The sequence below is a fragment of the Lepidothrix coronata genome, unplaced genomic scaffold, assembly GCF_001604755.1.
Source record: "Lepidothrix coronata isolate B3197 unplaced genomic scaffold, Lepidothrix_coronata-1.0 Scaffold20, whole genome shotgun sequence".
Lineage (NCBI taxonomy): Eukaryota > Metazoa > Chordata > Aves > Passeriformes > Pipridae > Lepidothrix > Lepidothrix coronata.
Genome location: NW_016690200.1, coordinates 2,513,312 through 2,538,993, shown reverse-complemented (window position 1 = coordinate 2,538,993; position 25,682 = coordinate 2,513,312). Strand labels below are relative to the sequence as shown.

At 46.7% G+C, this 25,682-nt stretch overlaps 1 protein-coding gene across 1 annotated transcript in view; it reads right to left on the bottom strand.

Annotated features, from left to right (window-relative positions):
- Positions 1-25,682, bottom strand: part of FRMD4A (FERM domain containing 4A) — a 180,466-nt gene that overhangs the window by 115,205 nt on the left and 39,579 nt on the right. The window contains exon 2 of the mRNA XM_017807716.1: positions 14,386-14,451. Coding sequence (XP_017663205.1) covers positions 14,386-14,451 — 66 coding nt within the window. The remainder of the gene's footprint in view (positions 1-14,385; positions 14,452-25,682) is intronic.

Below are 25,682 nucleotides of genomic sequence, written 5' to 3'. Positions count from 1 at the left end.
AGTGGTTATATGAGAGCAGAGATATGTTATATCCTTATAGTGTAAACCACTGCTGCTCAGTGGAGATTCATCCATCAATACCAGAAGAGAAGCTGGCCTATGGCTCTTTGCTGGCTTGCCAGACTTTTATTAAATGCACAAGAATGCCAAGTCTGTAATGTCTAAAAGTGAATTTATTTAACAATGAACTCTTTGAAAAGGGAGTCCCAGATGTGTAATTAATAATGAATCAGTGATGTGAAATCTGATCCAAAGCCTACTGAAGCTGATAGACAGACTCTGACTTCAAGGAGTTCTGGATAAGGCTCTCATTAGGCAAAAGGAAAAAAAAAATAAAAAGCTGAGCCAGCTAGTTGGTTAAAAAAATATTATAGCTTGGATTCTGTGCTATACAGAGACATACAATAATCTTCACTGCACATAAATCCCTTCTCTGCTGACAGGGGACTCACACATCTCTGTGTCTGAAGCTGAACTTGAAATCTAGGAGATAAAATAAAATAAAAAAAAAAGCTGTGAGAGGGTCCCAAAAGGAAGACCTCCAGCAGTTTGAATCACAGCTCATTTCCTCTTGGCATGGGCTGGGAGATAACACAGATATGTGTCATTTGGAGGCAGCAGATGCTGCTGCTCCCTGCATGGCGAAGCCCTGCTCGTACCCCCACCCTGCCCCAGCCTGGGTACCCACCTCTGCTCGGCCCTGGCTGACTTTGCATCAGCTACACGCAACACGGGGCACAGAGATAATCAACCTGAAACTCTGGCCAAGCCCAGCAGACCGTGGTGTCCAAAGGGGGATGCAGCTTGTCTTCCATCAGTGCAACTTAATTCAATTTGTCAGGGATGCAGACGGTTTGGGTGAGCCTGATCCGATCACCGCCATCCCGACAATGGCCAAATTTTGCACAGGCACTGTGAGGTGGGGTTGTGGCAGCCTCTGTTTTTCATTTGCCTTTCAATATGACTGTTAATGGGGAGGTCGAGGAGATGTTTGTTGATGAACAATTTCATCGTTCCATATATTTTTCGGGAGACATAAAGCACACATATTAAGTCATCCCCTTGAGTCAAATATTTTTAAGTACAGTAACGCAGCTCATTTTTAAGTAATCAAATAATAATTAAAAATAATCTTCTTCCATTTCTGCTGCAGAATCAATATGTCTACATTGAATTTGCTTTTTTAATAGCAAATTGTAACTCAATCTAAATGTAAATTCCTGGAGAATCTGCTATCTAATTCTCATTATTTCCACTTGCTTAATGCAATTAGAAACATCTGTCACTGATCAACTGTCCACACAGTGAAAACAAATAATAATTCATGCTCTCTGCCTCCATAGTCTTTCTTAGGGAACAGACTGCTTTAAAACCACTCGCAAAAGCCCAAGAGCTAGAGCTGTGCAAAGTGTTTGTGACAAGCTCTGAATCATATTGAGTACGCCCGACCATCAGCGTCTCTGTAGCTCAGTGACATTTACTGAATAACTTGAGAGAATCCTGGATACATATAAAAATGACCACCCTGATTTCTGGAAACATTTGGCTCTGGGGTCCCCATCTTCAGGAATAGATTGTGTCCTGCCAGGGTCAGATCTCACTCTCTGCTCCCAATGTACCTGGACACAAAGTCATGCTGGAGAATGCAGATAGAGGTTTGGTTGCTCAAGGAGCATCAGGAGGCCTGTGAAAGAGATGTGGGTGCAGGGAGAAAAGACAATGGAGTCACTGGGGCTTGAGGGTTATCCCAGCTGCTGCCTGTGGTCCCAGTTTGTCTCTGCCTGTGAGAAGAGTGGAGGGAAACATCATTGTGAGAAACCATCAGAAGTGAGTGTCCAGTCCCCATGAGATGGGTCAGGTCAGGGGCATGGATGGTGCTTCCTCCTCTTTAAAGCACACTAGTGCATATTAACTCTCTGATTGCTCAGAAGACAGTAAAAATCAAATGAGAGGATAAGGTTTAGAAGAACTGAACATCATAAAACAGGCTTGTTCATCCCCTGCCCACTAGTGATAGGGGTGAAGAAGATGTAATCACAGCATCTAAGTGGAAAGGGATTCTAATTAGGCATCCACTGCTGAAACACCTTCAAAAGACTGAAGAAAATTAATCCAAACCCCAGTCTTTCAGGTAACCAGGAGAATCCCGGTGCCACAGCCAAACCCTCAATCTTTCTGACTTCGAGCTGCTCAGCAGCTGGAGGCTTGTTCCTTGCAATGGCCTGGCTGCGACATGAGGCTGACACACGGGTGTTGGGAGGGTCTTCCTAAATAAACATCAGAGGGACTGGGGAAGTACAAGCAAATGGTCCTGCCCACATTGCTATGTGGGTCAGAACAACTCTGTGCATGAAATGTTCCTCTTGGCTTCAAAGCAAGAAGGGTAAATGAAGTGTAAATGGCCTGGCTGGTTTATTTTATTTTACTCTTAAAGAGGGCAAAGGCAAAGCTCTTTAGTCCACTCCTTTTCCAGGAGACAGGTGCAACTTAAGAGACATTACAAGATCCACTCTGACAAGCTGAAGTCTCCAACACTGTCTGGGCTGCCAAGCCAGGAGGGTCGGGATGAGCTGAAAGTTGCTGGCCTGTTCACGATCTCATCAGGTCACATCTACTCACCGCTGCACCTCCTGCTCCAACCCCCCTTTATTCCTCCATCCTCCACTGTAACCACAGGGTTATACACCCAGCAGTGAGCTAGCTTGGCAGCCATTTTATCCCAGTGGCCTAAAATGTACCTGTACCCGTGTGAGGATGAGGGGATGCCTGTACTACTGCCTCATTTTATTAAGGTGATGGCTACTCCAGAAGGCAGATGTGATGGGGACCAGGCTGCAGTGCTAGCCTGCTATCTGGTTGCACAGGAGGGATTATTCTTGTTCTGCTAATGGGAATGCTGGAGACAGGTAGCAAAGAGGAGGAGAAACTCCTCTCCAAAAATAGGGATAAATCACTAAACCAAAATCTATACTATTAATCAATTCTCCCAAAGATAAAAAACCTTCCAGAGTTGGCATGTCTTGCTGACTCTACCTCCAAGCATCTGGTTTGACCCTCTACCAAGATAGCTTCAAAGCTGAGACAGAGACTGAAGCTTCCTCCCAGGGCAGGTTTAGAATTGTGCTTCTTTCTCCCCAAATATGGGCACTTTCCCAGCAAAGATAATAACAGAAAAGTTTTCGTTCAAATGTAATGGTAATGAACCCTGTCTGAGTGCAGATAGGTGGGAAAGTAAAAGACATCCTATCTGTATTAACAACCTTTCACCCAAAAGGATTGCTTCTCCGGGAGAGATCGGGACAGGAATGTAAGTGGAGAACAAGCACAAGTCTTGTTGCTTTTGATGAGGTCACACAGGTTTTTTTTTAAAGCATGACCCAATTATAAGCCAAGAGCCATCTCCTCTGTCCTGAAAATTAGAAAAGCTGATGGTTTTTCTGAGGACATCCAGTATCACGGCCAACACGAATGCCACAGGCAGCCTTTCTGCGCTTGCAGCCGACGCCGTGACTGCCTCACTCCTTCTCCAGGCACCCAACTCATGGCCATGCTGCCATCAACAAGCTAGGGCAGTCCTGGGGGAGGAGGGGAACTTGGGGAAATAATCCACCAAAATGAGAAACAAATCCATTTCGACATGAGATAGCCCAGAGCTTTCTCATGGGTAGGCACTTCCCTGAAATAAAGGCAGAAAGGACCAACGAGCCACACACTGGAAATATGGCAAATGTTGGGGGATGGAGGTTTGCTATATCACTTGGAGGTGGCATTTTGCATCATTTCCAAAGAGACTGGGCCTAAAAAACCACTCCTGGACAAAAGCAGAGGGACAGTATGGGGACAGTAGAGAGGGGGAGTAAGCAGGGCTGAGGAGCATGCAGGTCTCGCTCAGGAAGGGCAGTGTGGTCTCCTCACATGCCTGTGCTGCCCATTCTGAGCCTCCCGCCCCCTCTGTGTGGTTGCAGGTGTCTCCTTTCCCTCGTGTGCCACAGGTAGTGGGGTGAAACAGTCACAGTAGCCTTTGCTGGCAGGACCATGGTGCTGTACCCAGCTTCTTTCCGCTTTGCTCTGTGCCATGGCCAAGTGTGACACTCAAACCCGTGTCTGTGTGAGCACACACGGGCTGCTCTAAACTAAATGGCCTGAATCCATCGCTGCAGGTAAACCATTCCCACCTCACACCACACAGCCATGGCCAGCTGCTGCTTTGGATTACCTGCAGCAAAGGAGAGGGAAAGGAAATAAATTCCCAGTGAGACAGTAACAGTTTAAGACCCTTTAATGCTCATTACGTGCAATGCCCCTGAGCCCAGGAGACTCACTCATGGCCAAAGATCTCACTGTGCCGTGCTGAAGGAATTGCCTTTTGGTTATAAGTTGAGATCTTTTGTCTAAGCTGCATTCACTGAGGCTGAAAAGGAAAGGGAATAGAAAACAATTTTCCATAAGCTGAGCAACGCAGCTTAGACAATCAAGCCTGGCATCACTCATTCACTATCAACCTCGTATTTGTACTGCACAGTCTGATGGCAACAATAAGGGGAAATGTTCCATCCTGAAATGCTGGCTTCCATTGGAAATGCACATTTTTTACCTTCGCTTGAAAGCAAATCTGCTATGCTACCTCGCTCATCATTTCTCCTGAGCCACACTCCTCTGGACTGCTCAATAACTCCTGGAATCATCTGGTACATACGTTATTATCTTTCAGAATTGCTCGCTCAGACCATGCTCTATAAAATAAAATATTTCTATTTCCACTGCCTTCCAGGAGGCAGCTTCTATCTGTGCCACTTTAGCACTTTTTCACCTGAATTTACTATTTGGGTTTCTTGTCCAGCCAAGAGGACGTAAAAGGAGGAGTTGGAGCCAAAACAGGACTGATCTGACCACATACAACCACTCACAGTTTGAACACCTATGTGAGAGCTGATTGCAGAGAGTCCTTTTGCAGTTGAGGAGAGAAAGGGGCATGACTTATTTTAGGGTGAGCTCAGCTGTGCTCTACAAGTGCCCTCCTTCCCCCACCACCTCTAAAAGTGTGGCTTGGGCACAGACACCCATGCTGTACATGCCTTAAATGAAATCAGATGAATCTCACCACTGCCTGCCATGGAACACATCAGGCAAGCCAGGGCTGGAGGTGAGGGATGGGATTTGGCACCAACACGAGGGTCAGTCCACCATGAAGGAGCAGCAGTGGAGAGCAGAAGGAGCTCTATGCATTTCAGCCTCACTGTCCTACTGCTAAACCTAATTTATTCCCACTCTTGAGCTTGGTGCCTCACAGCTGAGCAGATCCTGCAGTCGCCCCAGGGAGAGGAATACAAGGCAGGGGGACTGTCCATGTCTGGAGCAGCATCTCATGGGATACAATGACATATTTCACAGCCACTGTTGGACACTGGCAGGTTGGTGGAGGCACAAACAAAAGCTCCACTGAAGCCACGGAGCAGCTGAGCTGGGCAGAAACAATAGTGAATTTTTGAATTTCTCCCAAGTCATTGTGAGTGAGACGTTTTCTTTGTAATGTCCTCATTGGATGCTGGATGTGCCAATCCATGTGTATGTGGTGGGAGGTCATCAGGACAATTTAAATTGCTGATTCTCTACAAAACTTTAGGATTTATCTCATTGGAAAGGAAAGAGTTTTCTCCTTTCACCAGATGTTTTACCGGGATTGTCACCAACCATCCCCCTCAGTAAGTCTGAAAAGCTCCAGGTGCGCTCAAAATTAAGGGTATTTGACAAATATTAGCAGAGGAACTGAAAAAAAAATTACTGAATATCTTCGCCCCCATTTAGCCAGCTGTAAAGAATATCCAGCTCTCAGCATATGCAGTATGAATAAACATGTGTCTTCAGCTTATCTCTCTCCTGACAGCTCATGGATAGCTCCCCAGCCTGTATTAGTTTAAATGCAATTTATTCTGGAAGACTGATAATAGGGATATTGATTACGCAGGCTCTTGGAAATCACACCCTCATTTCACTCTGTGGAGGACAATGATTGCCATTCCCAGTTCATTTCCTTATGAGGCTGTAAGTACTTTTCTGTGGAGTCTGTTCCCTGAGGCTCCTAATGCGGCACCTGATGGATATGCAGGGTTCATTTACAGGGGTCTTAGGGCACAGAAGGGGGAAACCAGCTCTCAGCTTTGTTCAGAAACCATCAGGCAGCTGAGAAGGAGGGGAATGTGGAGCACTGCTGTGCCAGAAAAGCCTCCTGCCCTCCAGTTACCCTCCTCAAGACACAGAAGTACCTCTGCTATAGGCAAGGTCAGTCCTGACCCAACTCATTCTCAGGGAACACTTTGCTCCCAGCAGCTATTACCCGTGCCTCCACCTGTCCCAGCTTCTGCTGGTGCTCCTCCCATGCCTATGCTGAGGAACAAACCTGGATGGGCTGAGCTATCCCTGCTGGGTTTCATTAATTTCCAGTCTTGCCTTTCTGAGACGCAGCTTTTCTTCCTCTAGAGCTGCTTGACCAGATTGACCTTTGCTGCATGGCAGATCCTCTTGGAGGCTCCTGGTGCTCCCTGTCCATTTGGCTTGCTGCTGATCCCTGCCTGGAGCTGTGCACCCTGCTTGACCTCTTCAAATCTTGCTCCCCATGAACCTCACCGATGAGTGCAACCTGACAGCTTGCTCTGCATGTTCTCCTTGCTGGCATGTTTTCCTCCAGCAGGTCCATTCCTTGAGTGCTGCCTGTAGCACAGGGGCTGTGTCCATTCTCACCCACAGTGGGCTCAGGGGAGCCTGGAACACCCAGCACACCTGGGAACTGCTGATCTTGTACCAGCACTGCTCTGTTGTCCCTAATGGAGCCAAGCCACCGTGCACAGCAGAGGCTCTTCACCCCCAATTTCTGAGCCTGGCTCAGGATATGCCTCTGAAATGCTCATTCTGCCTCCTGTCCCAAATCTCTGCAGTTTTGCCCTCATAATCAAGGTGCCCTTGAGATGACCTTCTTTGCCACCTTCACCCTGCCTGAGATCTCTCTGGCTCTTAAGCTGAATTGTTCACCCCCCACCTCTGCACATCAAATTTCTTTCTCTTCTGCCCCTGTGCTCTTCCATTTCTGTTTCTCAGCAAACACTCTCCCCTCTAGGCCTGACTTCTGTAGACTTTTGGCTTCACTGGAGCCTAAGCTGAGAACTGAGCCCCTGAGGCAACAGACCTCCAGTCTGACACCAGAAGTTCTGTAGGCCATGAATGGTGGTGCTGGATGCTTTTTGAGGGAATTAGAGAGGCAGAGCAGCTCAACAGAGGTACACCTTGCAGGCTGAAAGGATGGGTTTGGGAGCAGACCTGCCTCTCCTGGCTCATTTTGCACTTATCCATTTATCTGGTCAAAGACAGCACTGCACAGCAATTACACTGAGGTATTGCACAGCAACTGTGTCTTCTGGAGGTGTGCTGACTGGGAAGGCCAGCAACACTCCCAGCACCATGCTCCCAGCACCACATTCTTCTTGGAGCAATGCTAAACATATTTTTTGCGTAAAGAGACAACTTTTCATCAGAAAAGCTCTTAACTCATAGTTCACATGTTGCTCAGAGAGAGCACAGACATGAATGGCCAGTCTGGGCTCCCACCTCCCTTTTGGCAGTGCCATCTCTCCTCCATCCCTCCCCATTCCATGGTGACCAAGCCCACCCATAAATCTGCAGCATTTGCAGCCATGCTCAAAATGATCAAAAGTCTCGAACAGGGACCTGTGAGGCAGTGAAAGGCCAGGATAGGTCTTTCCTGCCAGAGAGAGATGGCTTCACACTGTTTACCTTCCATGAGCCACAGGCTGTGAAGGGGCAGTTGTGTGGTTTGTCCCGGTAACATAAATCCCACCTCAGACACTGCTTGACAGGATCCTTCTATGGCTTCTGAGTTGATTCAAAGCTTTGGACCTCAATAATTTTTAATGGCAAAGATTTTAAAACATCTCCTTTGCAATTTTGCAAACACTGCTGAGTTGGACTGCAGTCTCACTCTTGCTGTAGTAAATCAAGATTTGTTTCTGGAAGATACCAGAGTCCTAACATCGCAGTTTGGGAAAAGAAAGCTTCCTTTCCAGAAGTCAGATCTGAGCACCCCTTCAACTCGAACCCATTTTAAATTATGATCCAAATCCAATGTTTGCACATTTTCTCAATGCAGTGGTCTAGATCCTGCCAGATTCCTAGTAGAAAACTCCACTTGAGTTCAGCCTGGTCTCCAGTTATTTGTCTGCCCTACAGAAAACACGCTTTTTTTTTTTGGAGAGGAGCAACACACCAACCCACAGCCCCCAAATCCCCTCAGAAGACAGTAGCTGAATCAATGCTGAGCCCTTGTATTAAGTGGAAGGGACATTTTTCAGCTGCTTCACTGCAGGTATGGGGAGGGTGGGTGGGAAGAGGGGGTGCAGGGATCATTCCTTCTACACTCACCAAAGGCATCAGCAGCAGCCCACCCCAGCTCTCCATGCCCTACAGAACATGCTCTGTAGGCAACCCCAACAATATGCAACATGATGCTGCTCCTGCAAGTGTTTAGGGGAGGGCAAGGGGGTTGGCAGGGCAGTACTCACCCCCTTCCTCGCTCCTGCCTCCTCACTCCCAGCCCAGCGCTGGCTGTCGTGACTTCCACAGTGATGGTTAAAAACGCCTTTGGAGCAGAGCCTGCAAGCTCTGCAGGGAACTGAGCTGTCTCTCCCGCATGGCAAGGACAGCTACTGGCACCCAAATATCTCCATTTACGGTCAGGGCCGCGCGGCTGCATTTCTGCATCAGCCCTGGAGCTGATGTTTTCAAAAGGATCCCCAGTTTTGTCAGGGGAGCAGGGCTGGACCCCACTCTGCAATTTTTGCCGTTTCCCAGGGGAGATTGAGGCTATCCTTGGGGCTTGTTTATCCCACTCTGAGGATGGGATATATTGCTGTTGTCCTCATGCAAAACCTGTATCCAAAGTTAGACAGTTTCTCCTGATGGCAGGCAGGTGCCATCCTCAGTACCACCTAAAGAGGAGCCTTTGCAGTTTCTCCACTGTGCCAGCCCAGGTAATCACCCTGCTGATTGGCATACAGAAATGAGGCAGCAAGAAAACAAAGGTAAAACCCCATTGACTGCACTTTTCTGATCACAAGCAGTACTGAAAATATTACAAAATCTCTAACAGATTCTTGGGAGGAGAGTGGAACATTTTATTTCTCCTTCTAACCATAAATAGTGGAGTACTGGTCTCAAAAGATGCCATTGCTTCCTGCAGGACAGTGTGCCTCAGCCAAGTGCCAGTGAGGCTGAGCCCAGAGGAGCGAGGAACATCGGTGTGCTCTGAACTGAGCTTCTCCACCGGGACAGCCACGCTGGTGACAGCCATCCATGTGGCAGTGAGTCAGCAGCCCATGAGGCATTTCGCCAGTCCAGTGCTGGCTCACAGCTCCAGTGTCTCCCAGTCTGGCTTGGAGGCGGCTCCTGGGGATGAGATACTGAAGCACGGCAGGGACACTGGAAGCAAATCGTGGGCTCCTGAAAGACTCCTGACCCTCTCAAAGCAGTTGGTTTTGCAAAAGGCAAAAAGGTCAGAAAGGGATGTTCTGTGCATCCTGTTAATTTTGGCTGTGGGTCTACATGTATCACTGTTAACATGTCTCTGGATGCACTTGCATCACAGCTGGGAGATAGAAACGCTGCAAGAAGAGTTACTCAAGAACTGTCAACATGGACATATAGTGAGTTAATGACCAAAATACCTATGGGTTGTGCTGACCTCCTCGTCTCTCCCTGGCTCTTTCAAATTGGGCTCAGTGCTTCTTGGGGAGGAGGTTAGAAACAAATTGCCCAGTTATTTCCTACCATCAAATTTCAGAGCCTTCAGACCCCACAGATGGCTCTGCTACGAGACTCGAATGAGCTCCATTTCTGCAATAACTCCTCCAGAGAGAAAGAATTAGGAGGCTTAGCACTTTTGGATGACAGTTGCTGGGGCTGCTGTCAGATAACAGGCACCGGCAGCCGGCACAGGAGCTGGGATCAAGGCAGGCTGCCTGATTCAGCCATCCCAGAAAAAAAAGCCATGTTTATAAAACCCACATGAAAAGGAACGAATTGCCAATTACGCAAAAGTCTTTAAATAAAGCAACACAAACCTTTCATGTGCAACAGACAAATGATATACGATCTCTGGGAAATAATATAACAGATAGGGAGGCTGTGAGTCCAGAATGGAGGAAATCCATTTTCCAGAAGGAAGAAAAGGGACTCGCTCGCTGAAAAGGATTAGCTGGATAAAGCCAAACACTTTTTTAAAAAAAACTGTGTTAGAAACTAAACATGCATCAAACAGAAAGAGGAAAAAAACCCCAGATTGTAAGATCCAAGGAGCCACACTCTGCTCCTGCACAGAAAGAAAAAACTGTCAAAAAAAAAAGCTGTGTAAACTTGCCACAAAACCCAGATCATCAACAGGCATTTATCAAATGAAACACACACCAAATGCAACTCTTCTGCCTAATCCCAAGTCAAACAGACTTTGAGTTTCAGACCCTCAGGAAGAGATTTCCATATGATCCTCCTCCGTCTCCGTTTATGATTAGCCCTTCTAAATTTCAGCATTTATCTGACAAAACACATTGGGGAGGGTTTTCTTTTATCCTCAAAGCCTCTGTTTCTGCTTTTCCTTAGCTGCTGCTGCTGCACCACTCTGCAGCCGCTCAACTTGGGAGGAAAAGACTGTAGTCAAGACCCTTTGATCGACTAAACCCAGAATTGCTTTCCTGATGGTGGTAACACCAAGCCCTTGTGTTATGTGCCAACACTGAAGCAAGCCAGCATTCACAGAAGGGGTTATAAATACTGCTTAAGAGCCAAAATCTCACTTTTGAGGTGTAGTAATGCAAATAAGACATATATGCCAGCAGGGTGGGGTCCCACTAGCAATTGCTGTGTGGCCTTTCAGAGGGGTTTTTGTACTTTTGGGAGAGAATTTGTGGTGTCAAAATGTTTCAATCTGGCCTGGCAGAGCTGTCTCACTGAGCCACTGCTGAGTCCTGTGAGCAGCTGCAGGAGCACCATTACCAGTCTCCACCCTCCTGCAGCCTGAGGTATGGTCCTCGTTACCCGCCAATTGATACGTTTCAGACAACATATTCATAACCCCCCCGAGTCTGATCACGGCTAATTCACAGACAAAAAGGGAGGACATTTGCTTAATACACTGCTTTTTGCAAACACCCTGATCGTTCCCAGATGCATTTGGTTTTGCCTAGCAGCACTTGAGGCAGGAGAGGAAAAAATTTCAGCTCCCCAGAGTCACTGGCCGAAGCTGTTTCAAGATGCTCCAGGAGCCCTCCTGCATCCGTTCGAGGGAGCTGTACCCAGGTCTCTCCTTCGATCAGACCCAGGTTCTTCTGCTGGTTTTTCAACATCAAAAGGAAGGACCACAAAGATGATCAGAGAGCTGGAGCATCTCTCCTACAAAGACAGGTGGAGAGAGCTGAGGTTGTTCAGCCTGGAGAAGAGAAGGCTCCAGGGAAGACCCCATTGCAGCCTTCCAGTACTTAAAGAGGTCTTTTTAATAAGAGAATGACTTTTTACATGGGCAGACAGCGATGGGACAATGGTTTTAAACTAAAAAAGGAAAGATTGAGATTATATGTTAGGAATAAGTTCTTTATTCAGAGGGTAGTGAGGCACGGGAACAGGTTGGCAGGAGAAGTTGTGGATGCCCCATATTCAAGGCCAGGTTGGATGGAGCTCTGAACAATCAATTCTAGTGGAAGGTGTCCCTGCCCATGGCAGTGGGGTTGGAACTAGATGGTTTTTAAGATCCCTCCCAACCCAAACCATTCTATGAAAACACAGGAACAGAATCCCTGAACACTTCTCTAAGCAGAGCACACACATAAGCACTGCAAGGCTGTGTAAAGCCAGGCCCAGGTGAGTCTGCTATTTAGATCTCACCCGTGGCAAAGAAATCAGTTCTACCGATTCCCAGTGGTCTCCCCTAAACTTGCCATAGGAGTGTGAAATTAGCTATGGAAAAGCTTCTGAGAAAGGCTGAGGTGGTGGGAAGGAGGAAATGTCACACAAGAATTTAAGAGCTTGACTCCTGAGCAATTCAAGCCAGTGCACGTCTAGATGTTAAGACCCAACAAAGCTATGGAGGAACCTCTTTCATGGCAAAAAAACAGCAAACCATCCCATGGCAAGACATCCACAGAAAAATACAGCTTTGAAGTGACAGCCAGAAGCTCAGGCTTGGATGAACGTTTTAGTTACAGCTTCTTGTTCAGTTCAGCTACAAGATAAAGTAATAGCAATAAAAATATGATGCTCAGAAATCACAAAGCAACTTTTATCTGAAATCTCATGATGACTTACAAACAATCCAGGTTAGCTGGTGAGATTTCCCCTAGCAAAGTGCATGTTGCTCCTGGAGGGAGCCCAGTCGATTGAGGATCCCCTGGGGCAAAGAGCAGCTCATCTGGTTGACATCAGCCTGTTCCTACCCCAGTGGACCAGCACTGGGACCATCCCAATGCTGATGGCTTTACCTTTTAAGGCAGGCAAACCAAAGCAGCGTGCCCACGTCTGCCAAGAGTATTGATACTAGAGACACACTTGAGTCCAAACACCCACTTTCTCTTCATCTGCTCCACCTAAAAGTGATTTTGCCCTGAGTAAAAGCTACCTAGGAGCATTGAAAACCCTCATTAAGCCAAAAAAGCATCTGAGATACCTCAGTGGACAATCCTGTACATATGGGGGCATGGTGCTACTTAGAGATCTGGGTCAACCTGCATGCAACAGAGGTTACTGCTTTTTCTGGGCATGAATTTTTCATCATCACCCCTCCTTGGATTTCCCCATTTATATATTACTTAAAAACAGCAAAATGATTTGTTGTACGAATAAAATTCAACCATGGGTCACTTGCAAACTAGTTAGTGTGATTTACAGAGCAATTCACTTCCTGTATTGATTACAAGGAATTCCCATTGAAGGTGTGATCAAACACTCGAAAAAACATCATATCATGTGATATCACTTCTGCTCACTCGGAAGAGGACACAGAGCTTCCCAAACCAGCCCCCTTGGAAGTCATTTTCCTGTGGTTTCTTAGTGTCCTTGATAAAACCCCAGACAATCAGGTTGGCCAGGGCAGCTCACATAGATTTCCTGCAGTCTCTCTTGAGCTGTGATTATTAATACAGTGAGCAGTGCTTTAGCAGAGCTACTCTCCAATAGCCCATTCATTTTTAATTGAACTAAGAAAAATTAGAAAAGGCATTTAAATGAAATGGGAAGCCAAGTGCTGTGTCCTGGTGATGAAGGTGACTGAACTTCCCCCCAGCCAGCTGCAAAGCTTCAGCAAGCCCGGTGCAGCCCAGTGCAGGGGTGCTCACTTTGCAGAGATTATTGGCATAGCGTTTTGTTTTAATTAGTCATCCTGATTTAGCTGCTCTTATTCCAGGTCTGGCCTGGCTCATGGTTATCCAGACACTCTCTGAAAACACTGAATGTCACAGGGAGCTGAGGGATTTCACCTCCTTGATGACTATGTACTTAAAAACCATTACCCATTAGCATTTTTGCAATGGTATTTTTAAGCAACTTTCCAGAAAGCGAGGCTGAATGTGCTTCCGTCTATTCAAGTCACCATCAGCCATCCTCATTCAGATTTGCCAGGGCTGGGTAGGATCCTGCCCCCCCTTCCAGCTTATCAACTGCAGCTGGGGTATTTGGGTGCTGTGGGAAGTTTCATTTCCTGCTGCTTGGGCTGCCTGTGGCTGGCCCGAAGCCTTTGTAAAAGGAAAGACATTCTTCTAATTCTTGTTATTAACCCATTGCGGATCTCTGAGACAGGAGTTAAAGTTGTCAGGAAAGTACAGGATGCTACAGCTTCCATCAGCCCATCCTTACATACCCATGACCACTAGACTCTCATTGTTTCTGATTTTCCTTTTTTTTTTTCAAAACTAAAAGATAAGGCAAATGGAGCACCGACTTCTTTTAATGCATATTTGTGTTTGACATATGATTTACACCCCACAAGCAATGCCTGCCCGATGCAATAAACTTCTCAAAGCTAAGCAATGCCTCAAAAAAATTGCAAAGTGATATAGTAACAGTGTAAAAAATGACCAGAGCTGCTTTTCTGTCTCACTGGCAGGGACTGGGACAGTTTTGGCACAGAATAAAGCAAAACGTCCTGAATTAGTCCTTCCCACAGATATGCCTCTGCAGGTCCTTCCCAGACAGCACTAATGGAGCTTCCCTGAGCTCTGCAGGCAATCACAGTGTGAAGCTGCTGAGAAAACCAGCCGAAAACCCTTTTCTCTCCCCACCCTGGCGAAAACCCGCAGCTGTAGCAAACTATCACATGGCGAAACGTGCAGTTACTACCTGAACGAGGAGCTCCAGCTTCCTGTCGTCAAGGAGGTGCACTTGGCATCTGCGACCCTCCGTCATCTGCAAGAGAGAAGAGGCACGTGTGTCAGGGCACTCGGCATTCCAGCTTGGCACTCGGCTGCTTCCCCGGCACAAGCTGGGGGCTTTCACTCGCTGCAGTGCTTTTGGTTTGTTGTTGTTCGTTGGGGTTTCTTTTGTCCTTTTATTTTTTATTTTTTTAATTAATCTCCCTTCTTTTGGCACCAGGGGAAAGAAAAGGCTGGAAGGAGAAGAAGAAAAGCCACCCTGGTAGCTGTCATGGAGCAGCGTCTGGCGCCTGCCCGGATGCAGCTGCCGGGAGGAGGTTGTTCCAATGTGTACAGTGGGGCCAGGGGACGGTTTGCAGGGGGCCCGGCATTTCATCCTGCAGCCTCCAGCTCTGCAGATGGCTTGGCTGGTGGAGGAGACACCCAGACAAGTTTCCCCAAACTCCTCAACAGCAGTGATCCAGCCATGCCACAGGTAGTGTGGAACAAGCAAGGTCCTCCCTAGGAAGTGCTGATGGTGCTTCCTGGAATGGCACCAGCTGCGTTTTTGGTCCTGAATCCCAGAGTGGGCTTGTCCTACTTGGGGTGTCCTATTTAAGATGTACCACAGGAGCCACTTGTGATATCATCGTACTGGTCCAAAGGTGCTTCCATACCAGAAAAGTTTATTACCACTGTCAACAAAATAATATCAATAAAACTGTTATTTATACAAGACTTATATGAAATTTCTGAGATCCAGTGATTGGAGTCCTAAGAAATACATGAGCTGTGATCTGAGGGAACTCCTCTGCAGTGCACCAAGCCCTTTCCCAGCTCTCCTCTTGCACAGAGCACTGTAAGCAGGGAGCAACTTTGCTTTGCAGAGTTATGGAACCTGGCTTAGTTCAACAAAGCCCCTCAGGCACAGGAACAAGCACAATCCCACTATCTGTTAATGGGATATGGACTGCTTTAAGCCTCTTTGGCTATTGTAAATCCCTTCCTCAGCATGACTTAGGCAGCACAGGTAGCCCCCCTCGGTGTGGGCTCACCCCACGACACTCACACACACCTGGACCCACAGCAGCACAGCCCCAGCGCAGCCCCACAGCTCAGTTGAGTCCCCCAGGGACCCACCACCCTCCAGCCAAGGCACCTTCCTGTGCTTTGCATGGATCCTCAGATCAGTTTAATGATATTACTTGCTACAAAGAGTCTGAAAGCATCACCAGAAGGGAGTGGAGGGTCCACGGGAGCCTGGCTGGGGGCCTGCAGGCTGCTGGGGTCACGAGTGCCCCAGTGTCCTGGGCATTCCTGCCTTGATCCATCATCTCTTCCCACCAGTGCCAGCTGAGCTGAGCCTGATGCAAAGCCACCTTCCAGAGAGCAGGGAGACGTGGGTTTGTGGGGTTAACTGAGGACAGCTCAGCTTTCTGCTTCAGCTCTGCAGGTTAAAAATCACCCGCTCCTGTGGCTTGATGGGGCTGGATGTGCTGGTGTCCAAGAGGCAGTGGTGGATGCTCCACCATCGACTTTGCCTGTTCAAGAGCCCGGGCAGTGCATGGCCATTGCCATGGGATCTGCAGCCTTGGCCATTTCCAGCAGCATCACCCTCACCCTGCTCGGTATAGGAGCCCATGAGGCTCTTCTGTGTGCTCCTGTCCTCCCTCTTGCTAGGTCTGTCTCATGTCCACCTCCCACTTTCCTGGGACCAGACCGGAGCGAGTCTTACCCTGGCCCCAGCCTCTTCCACAAAGCAGAAATTCAAGTGTTCCTACAACTCTATTAAACCTCAAGTGGACCATGCAAGATACAGAGTTTATTATGAGAAAACCAGTCAAAATGAGCTTTTCCCTTCAACTCACCCCAAATTTACAATCCTGGAATGCACAATCCCATGCAATGCATGCCCTTTTTTCCCCCTTTTGTTATTCACATCAGCACACCTCTCAATATCCTGCACCGCTAAAAACCATTGCTTTCCTTCTCTTTTTTCCATCAGCATAACTGGAGCCCTGGCACTGCAGCCAAACGAAAGCCTTGTAAAACAAGACTTCTCATAAATGTCAGCCAGTTACCGCCGTGGCAGTAAATTGTCTTAGGAGAGTTTCCTCTAGTAAGCAATGTTATGGAAAATATGGCTTCTCCTAAGGTGTACTTCTTGGTGAGTGAGTTTTTTTGCTATTAAACAGCTTTCAGCTCAGTTGTGAAGCTATGCCAGAGGCTCACAGAAGGGCTTTGCAATGGTTTCTCCTGCTTGGAACAAGAGTTGTGCGGGTCATGTTCACTTGGGTGCAGAGAACTGCAAGCTTCCTTTGCTGGGCTTCCCCAGCAGATAAAACTGAGTGCCTGAACTCTGCTTTGGCATCTTCCTCGTCCTTTTACTGTCACATATCCACTGCATCCTCAAGATGGGGATTATGCATTGATATTCCAGTTTTAATATGAGTTTACTCAAGGCAAGAGATAGAGCAGTGAGTTTATCGTGGCAATGGCAGGGATGGGAACACAGTCCCAGCTTTCGTGTGTTACGCTCCATCAGTTATAACAAAGTCAAAATACGAATAAAAGAAGGTGAAAGAGGGAAAATTTTCTGAGATGTATGACTTTGTGCTTTAGCATTTCAGCAAAGCACTTGCTTTCTGTGTGAAGCTTCTTTAGCTCTCCACACTTTTCCAACCCAGAGTTTCATAACCCCTTAGTGCTTTCACTGCTTAAAGAAATCTCAAATGCAAACAGCTGGTAACATGAATAAATACCTGAATAAAGCAAAGCTCTGAAATGCAGCATATGATGGTTCACTAATTGCATGGCATTTCATGAACATCCCTTGAAGCTCAGCAGTACCACAGGCCGGAGATCTGCTGCAGCATTTCCTTCTGCAGACAGGATGCTCAGCCATGGGGCTTTTCATTTCCCTTGGAAACAAATGGTGCTTTCCAAGAGGAAAGAAAAGAAGGCAGAGACAGGCTTCCTATTTAATATAAGCTAAAATATGATGGTCCTGCTCTCCCTCCTTTCTGCTTTATTATGCCACCAGGTGTCTGAAGCCCACATCATGTGCTTTTTTGCATCGCCAGATCAATACAAACTCTGCTAGTTTGTCAGAGCAAAAAACAGGAACATTTCAAAGCACAGTGAGGAGGAACTGATTTAGCACAGTCTGTCTGGGTGAAAGATGCTGCTTCTGACGCTGTGCAAATTGGCTGCTCTGTGCTATTTGCTGCACTGCCATGGACGAGGCTGTGGCCAGCTCTTGAGCAACAACTCAGGGAAACCCTTCTGCTTCTCTGTGCAATTAGAGAAGGAAAATCAACACCAAAGCCCTCTAGATGGGAGTAGGAGGTCACCAAGATGAGCTGAGCAGCACCAGAGTCTGGATGTGGGAAGACTACAGGAGTGAATTGAAGTTCTTTTCCATGACTCTTACCCAGAGAAGGAAGGGGAGAACTGAGAGACATGAGGCACAGAGGCATGGCTTTCCCTTCACCTTGGAAAAGCAAACTCCCAGCAAAGGGACAAGAAGCAATGGTTGAGCAGAGTTGTTGACGGAAGAGATGGATACTTGATGTGGCAGGGAAGCAGGGAAGTTCATTCCTGATCAAGTCCTGGGTTTCACTGTGAGTTTGATGAGTGAGATTTCCTGTACCAATACAGTCCTCCACTTTCCTTCTGGGGGGCAAGAGCCCCCCTTCCTAACTCCAGAAAGAAATTATGCAAATGTCTAGTTCAACCTAACAGTCAATATGTTCTTGATGCTCTAAGTACAGAGAACCTTCAGACATTTCAAGTGAGGTGACACAATTCTTAGGTGAGCTCCATGGTTATACCTGCTGCGTACTCGGCTACAGCTCTGCCACGATGCTGTATCCACATCAATCCCTCAGATTTCCAATGCTTCCCAAGACATTTGAAGAGGTGGGAGTGTGTTACACACTCCTGTGTGATAACAGTTCATCCATATGGCAGGGAGCTCCACACGTTGGGTGTGAATATGGGCCACATGCATCTCATGGGCCAGACTTAACACAAACTCAGATGGAAATTATGCACCAAAATACAGAACACATTTTTTTTTCTAAAACAGCCTAGTAAGTCACATTTTTTTTCTGAAAATCTGCCACTTCTTTTAGTGCTTGCACATGCAGCATGACCCCAGAGTGCTTGAAGAACTGAGCACAAGTACTTTTAAAAAGCTCTGTCATTTCTATACATGAATGTGTAAAGACTACAGATAATATATCTTCAATACCCAAACACAAATACTGCTTGTAAGGCATGTGAAAATCTGAAGCAACGTGTTGGTGCAGCTGAGGTGCTGGATTTTTGTGCAGGAGGGCTGATCATACACAGGGCATGCGTTCTTTCTCTGCTCCTTGGCTTTGACACCTTGAGGATGGGAAAACTGATCCTGACCTTTGCAAAACATTTTAAGATCCATCAGTGACAACAAGTCCTGACATACATGTTTGTTCACTAGAGTGTAGAGATGCTACAGAAAGGAAATCTGCCTTGTGGTTACTCATGGGATCTTTTGAATCATAGTTGTTTTTCTCAAGGAAAGGACGTTTTAGTTACCTTTATCGCAAGACTTTAAATCTCCTTTGGAGGCTCCTACCCAAATATTTACACAACGGGTTTCCTAGGGAAGGCAGGCTGGCGGCTGTTTTGCTTTGTGCCATGAACTTCTCTGGCGACTGGTCTCCTCTCTATTCATCTTCACTGTAACTCAAACATTGTCTCAGAGAATCGTATAAACTGTCTGTGACATGGCCCAAAAACCTTCACCATGCTCAGCTAATCCCCGCGTGCCCATCACTTCGTCACTAAATTATCACAACTGTCCACAGAACTGCTCCACCCAACACAAACAGCAAAGGCGACGGGAGGAAACGGCTCCAAAGGGAACCTTTCCCTTTCGAAGCGAAAAAACCCTCCTGGTGAATGTGCTGTCACATTAAATAACTCAAAGGCACCAAATGCAAATTCTATTTACAATGGCAGTTCTATAAATATCTGTGGCACGTTTCATTAGCCGGTGACTGCAGGAATAAAGAGGAATACGGCGTGTTCTTCCTTGACTCAAATCAGAAATTATAATTGGAGGGCGAACCTTTCCTAAATGCTCACTGCCTGTATGGGAGGCAATTACTGTGCCGAATCTACAAAAATCTGTGTCACTCTGCCCACTGTTTGGACAGACCCGCTGAAAGGCGATAGGGAGAGATGACAGCCTGCTGATTACAGTAAACTATTAGATTAAACATCCTGCTCCCACTTGACCACTTCTTACTACCTTCTTATTCTGTGCTTGTAGAGGAGAGGGAGGGAGGAAAAGTGCTGTGGTTTTGATGTCTGCACAGCTTTTTGCATGTGGTAGCACTTCACTTTGCTGAATTGGGGCCACTCTGGCAAGCAGCTGCCTGTTGCACTGACCAGCACTGCCTCTTCATATGTCTGCATCCATCTGCCATCTCCTGTCCCACACTCATACTTCAAGACCCTGGAGGAATTGGCTGTCTTTTTTTCTATGCTGTGTGTTTGCAAAGCATCCTCCCCAGTTGCTGGTCTGCATCAACACCTAATAAATATTAGTGACAGTGATTGGGATGAGGATGGCTGTGGGATGGTGTGTGAAGAGCTGAGTCACAAGGCTGACCCTTGGTGGGCACCTGGGAGAGGGGACATGGCCACAGCTGACTCTGTGCTCAGTGGGGAGCAGCATTGGCTGGGCTCTACCCTTAGGACTTGCTCATTTTTGTAGTCATAGAATCATAGAATCATCAAGGTGGGTAAAGACCTCCAAGACCATCAAGTCCAACCATCGACTGAATACCACCATGGCCACTAAACCATATCACAAAGTGCCATGTCTACTTGGTTTTTGAGCACTTCCAGGGATGGTGACTCCACCACTTCTCCTGTGACTAAATCCAGTCCTTCAGTTGTGACTCAGTGGGAACAATCCCTGATGAAGAGGAGCAAGATGACTGCTGGTACAGATTTGGCTCTCTGTCTGGCATGGGGCTTGCCCCCCACCCTGTGCTGGTGAGCATGTCACCGTGGTTTGCAGCACTGCTCATGCCATCCTCCAGTCCAGGTCCAAAGCCCTCACACACACTCACTTCCCCTGCTCTTCCCCTTCACCAAAATGGGCCATGTTCAGGCAGGCTGGCTTCCACCTGAGCCTCAGTGGCTCAAACCTCTGAGAATGGGAGACAGTCAGGAAAAACTGAAGTTTCTGAATATGGTCCTCATTTCTACTGTTTATTTCCATGAGTCTTTTCTAAACCAATGGTGGAAAGTCTGGGTTGTTATTATTTTATCAAGAGGGAAAAAAGTGATTTTAATTTGGCCCAAGACTCCTGGCATAGGGAGCAGAGGGCTATATAGCTTGTCCTGTTTGTTGAGGTCAGTGACATAGTACAGGACATGGGCTGAGCTTTCTGAAATAAGCCAATACAAAATCATAGAATCATAGAATCAATCACAGCTTGGGAGGGACCTTAAAGACCATCTACTTCCAACCCCCCTGCCACAGGTAGGGATGTCACCCACTAGATCTGCTTGCTCAGAGCCCCATCCAACCAGGCCTTGAACGCTTTCAGGGATGGGATGTGAAGAAGTACCAATGTTTCTGACTACAATACATAGGATACCATTGGACAACACTTCTGCATTCAGGTTTGTTCATGCTATTATTTCTTATGGGAAAGGCTATTTGGTGCTCTTGAGCGGGAGAGATTTGCTGTAAGCCAGTTGTTTTTTCCCCCTGGAAAGGGTGTCCCAGCAATATTCTAAGGCATCTGCCACCTTCAAGCAGTACTTCTGTAAGAGAACAAAGATGCTTCATATTCAAAGAAACGGGAGCATTCTTTTGTGCATTATCTTTCAAGAGATATTGGTGGCAAATGGAGCTTTGCAGCTGAGAAGGATGACACAGGAAAGATGTTGTAGATGTGGATAATGTCAATGCTAAGAGAAGTAGCCGATGGCTGATGTATAACCAGACTTCATCTTCCAATGCAGCATGAGTTTCCCTGTTGTGGAAGTGCTTTGAGGCTCTGTGAAATACATACACAGTTCATAGCAGGACTGAAAGGCCAGAAACCATACGGTGACAATGATGCAGCATCTCTCACACGTTTGATAGGACCAGAGGAATGCATCGCGTGCGAGGCCTTTGGTTTTCCCTGCAAGCCTCTTTATCCCACTCCTTGAAAAATTAATGTCCTCACCAATGGATTAGGGAACGGAGATGAAATAGCTGAAACCATGGTTACAGATACAGCTCTTAAAAACCTCTCCTATCCTACAGGAAGGGAGTGCTGCCCTCCTTGAGGAGAAGCTTGACGTCACCTGTCGCATGGGGGATCCGAACAGGGATGTGCGTTTGAGAGGGGTCGCATCAAGTGATGCAGTCATTTCTGTAAATACCCATTTGCCAGGAGAGGCAAAAACAGCTTCAGTAATTAGAAAGCAAGGGTCCTCCTCGACAAAGGAGGTGGGACGGTGTCAGCCGTGGTGTCACCCCGGCGGAAGCAGACCACAAACGGAGCGACCCAGCCATTGTGTGGACGCCAACAGGGAGCGATGGGATAAAAATTAAGGCGAGCTGCAGGCTTAGTGACCTGGTGACTTCCCTGTTTTGTCTTGAGAGCTGACAAAAGAATTCCTGGCCTGCCCAAGGAGCTCCTCACTTCCTCTGCACAGCTCTTTCCAGCCTTGCTCAGGCTCCGGCATCACCCAGGGACATTTGCACAGTTTATTTCTCATGCTTCCCCTAAACAGTGCTCAGCAAAAATGCTCTGATTCAGCAAAGCACAAAGCTGTGCCCATAAATCCCTTTTATTTCAGTGTGACATAAGCAAGTGTTTAAGTGGCTTACTGTATCAGGGCTGAAATGAAAAACCGTCTCCTACGGTCCTTAAGTCCATTTACAACATCAAGCAATAACTCTCAGGCGAACTTTAAAGCTGGGAATGCCACGTCTTAACCTCAAAACACTTGGTGCTTGAGCTGTGTAGTCAGAATTAAATCTAATTCCAACACCACATTTTAAGCCAAGCAGGGTATTACCCGGCAGACGCCTAAATCACCGCTCTGAGTGCGGACAGCCTCGGAGGCCTGATTTCAGTTATATCCTGAGATAAGAAAGTCCTTTCCTGGACAGACCAGCTTCCTCACCAGAATGAAGGCTGTACTGGTTTGGGTCACGTATTGTTTTCTTTCTTAAAAATAATACAGATCTAAATCTTTTCAAATACAAAGGGAAGCAGAACATCTTGCACCCTCCCTGCCTTCTAATGTCGAGGCAGGAGGAGGAGTGCATTCCCAATGCAGACTTTTCACTATGTTTGACTCTTTCACCCTTGTAACTCTTTCCATTCCCTTTCATGGCCAGAAATTAGACCATTTTCCAGTTTAAAAGTATACCAGCCTCCAAGAATTATCCCCACTACTTACAAGGCAAGAGTGGAGAGTGTAGGAGCTTTGATATGGTTGGTCAGAGCATCCTCTGAGCTCTGTATCTGAGGCTGAACACAGGTAACACAGTTTCCAGTATTATTTATTATTTTTATTCTAGGGGATTCTCTGGCCACAGATGTCTTAAACCTTACAGATTTGCAACCCTTTCAGCACTCAGGAGAAGTGTGTCTTGATAAACCTTGACTCAGTTGTTTGTGCAGGTGGTTGAACATGGGAACCTGCTTTAGGCCAGCATTTTTAGATCAAGAACATGCCAGAGCTGTTAAAACCTTGCTTCCAACTGGGATCCTGTAGCTATCTCCTCCACTTTTACCTGGGAAGCCCATGTTGCTCCTACATCCTTTCTGCACATGCAGCAAGCTGGCTGTACCCAGTGATGGGTAAGGGCTGTGTGGGGAATAAATAATAAATAAATAATGCTGCAAATGAAGTGGCCCAGCTGCTCCTCCCCCCACCAGCCTGGGGCTCTTCCCTGCTGGCAGCTCTTTCGTGTGGATGAGTTTTAAATGAGTCAGGGAACGGGGTTTCCAACCTCTGCTGACAGACTTTCCTGCACAGCCTCATAGACCTGGTGGATCAGCTCCTGCCTGGAGCTGAGGACAAGTCCTGGTGAGAGAGGAGAGCCACAGTCCTGCTTGTCTCTCTGTCACTCCTGATGAAGCAGATGACAAGCTGTTCACACTGAGCACTAACGGGCACCTTTAGGTGTGGTGAAACCACTTGATTCATATGAAACCATTACAGCCAAAGGGTTGCATCCTATGCGAAGTGGAAGATGAGTGGCAAGGGCAGCCCATGGCCTCATCCCACCTTATAGACATTGGAACTATTAATTCATAATATGCTATTCATCCATATGCAAAAGTAATACCTAAAGACTGAAAACCAGCCACTATCACAGAAGCAGCCATTGGAAAACATAGTTCTTCTCATGCCTATTTTAATAAGATGACAGGTAGATAATCTTCCTTGCTGCCAACTTCCCAGTTAACACCCAAAATAACTTGTCCTGTACATAAGCTTCTTCTGATCTAACTCAGTGCAGCCAAACTGAGAACAGCTTTATTTTGTGAACTTTTTTATTTCCCCCAGGGTGAACTTATTTTCTAGATAATAATCCCTTTACGGCAAGTTCTGCAGTTTCATCCCATGTTTGCACATTATGTACAAGAGCTGTGATCCATCATTTGGGTTGCCAGTCCCTAATGCAGCCCAAAGAAATAAATATCAACAGCAGAGCTGAAATGAGGTGCTCAGAGGGAAAGAGGATAAAGGATCTCTGGAGTCTTTGCATGAGGACAAGCAGCGTGGTCCTGGGACAGGTGTTTCATTGACTTTTGAGCATAGCCATGTGTCAAGAAAACCATGATATGTCCTCGGAGGGTCTCGCTTCCCCTGTAAAAGCCCGGTATTTACCCTGTTTGCTATGCACAAAGGATACAGCACGATCTAAGGGGAAAGGATCTAAATTATCTACCAGGGAAATCTTTTACCAGTGAGGGACTTTGCAGCCTTGTATAAGTCACATCAACTCTGCGGGGATTCCTGGTCACCTTTTGGGTTCATTCCCTACAGTATTGTACAGCAAGCACTATGAATCATCATATGATAATGACCATGTGGCAATAAAGTACACAGCAGTAGATGATTATTGTTATTATTATTATTCCCAAAGATGTTAGCATGTCTGTTAATCTCTCCTACATCTGACTTTTTAGATTCCTTGTAAACACACATAAAAATTTAATTTTTTGTAGAGTTTCACACTTCAAAAATGGCATATTTTCAGCAAACTGTTCCAGATATCACTTGTTTGTGCATGCAGACAAGGTGTAATTACATGAGAGCATCCAAGTCTTCTGGGAACACATTCTCAGGAGGTTTGGATTAGTTATAGAGGAAAACAGGACAATTTATTTGCTACTGAAACAAGTGTGATTTGCTGGAGAAAAAAAAATCAATGTGGGTTCATAGGAAGATGACCAAAGTGACCCAAGGCAGTGGAAGCAATAGTATGTGCGAAATATTTTTAAAGGACAAATTAAGATTTATGGCTTAAAGTGTCCTTTTACTGCTCATTGAGTGTTTTGCACCTACTGTATCACTAAGAATTGGGAGGTGTGAGCACTGATGAACCTGATCAATGGAGCCAAGGCATTGGGCAGTGCATCACTCAGATACTGTAACAGAGTGGGTCAATAGGTAGCACTGAGCAGTGTTATATATAACACATAATAGAAAACACACTTTCAAAAGCCATTCCAGATATGAAAAGAAAAAAAAGTAAAATGTTAATATGCACACTGAAGTGTTGGGTTTTTATTTTTCTTTCTTCTTGTTTTGAATAACACTCTAAAAACTGATATGCTTCCAGTGGAAAAATATGTCACCAGGTTGTTTCCAGCCACTGATAATCAGTGGGTTTGACATACATTTGATGTTGAGAGCCAGGGCTGTGGCTGGTGCCCAGGCTGGGCAGCTGCCAGCAGTTCTGCCTGAGCGGCAGCAGCTGACGAGGTCCATGCAGGGTGGGCATCATCCCCCAACTGGGTTTCACAGGAAGGATGGGGTGAGATGCAGAGCACATTCAAATGACAAGCAGCTGACTCATTCTCAGAGATGCAGGGGTTTTCAGAAACCAACCCTGCCTGCAAAAGTCTGGTTTGACCATTTCTGCTCCTACTTCGCTTGCCAGCGCATCCAGGGCTGAGCTGGGGCTGCAGGGCTGGGACCTCTCCCGTGGGCTCTGCCTGCACACCCTGATAGGTGAGGGGCAGAAGGGTTCCTACCAGC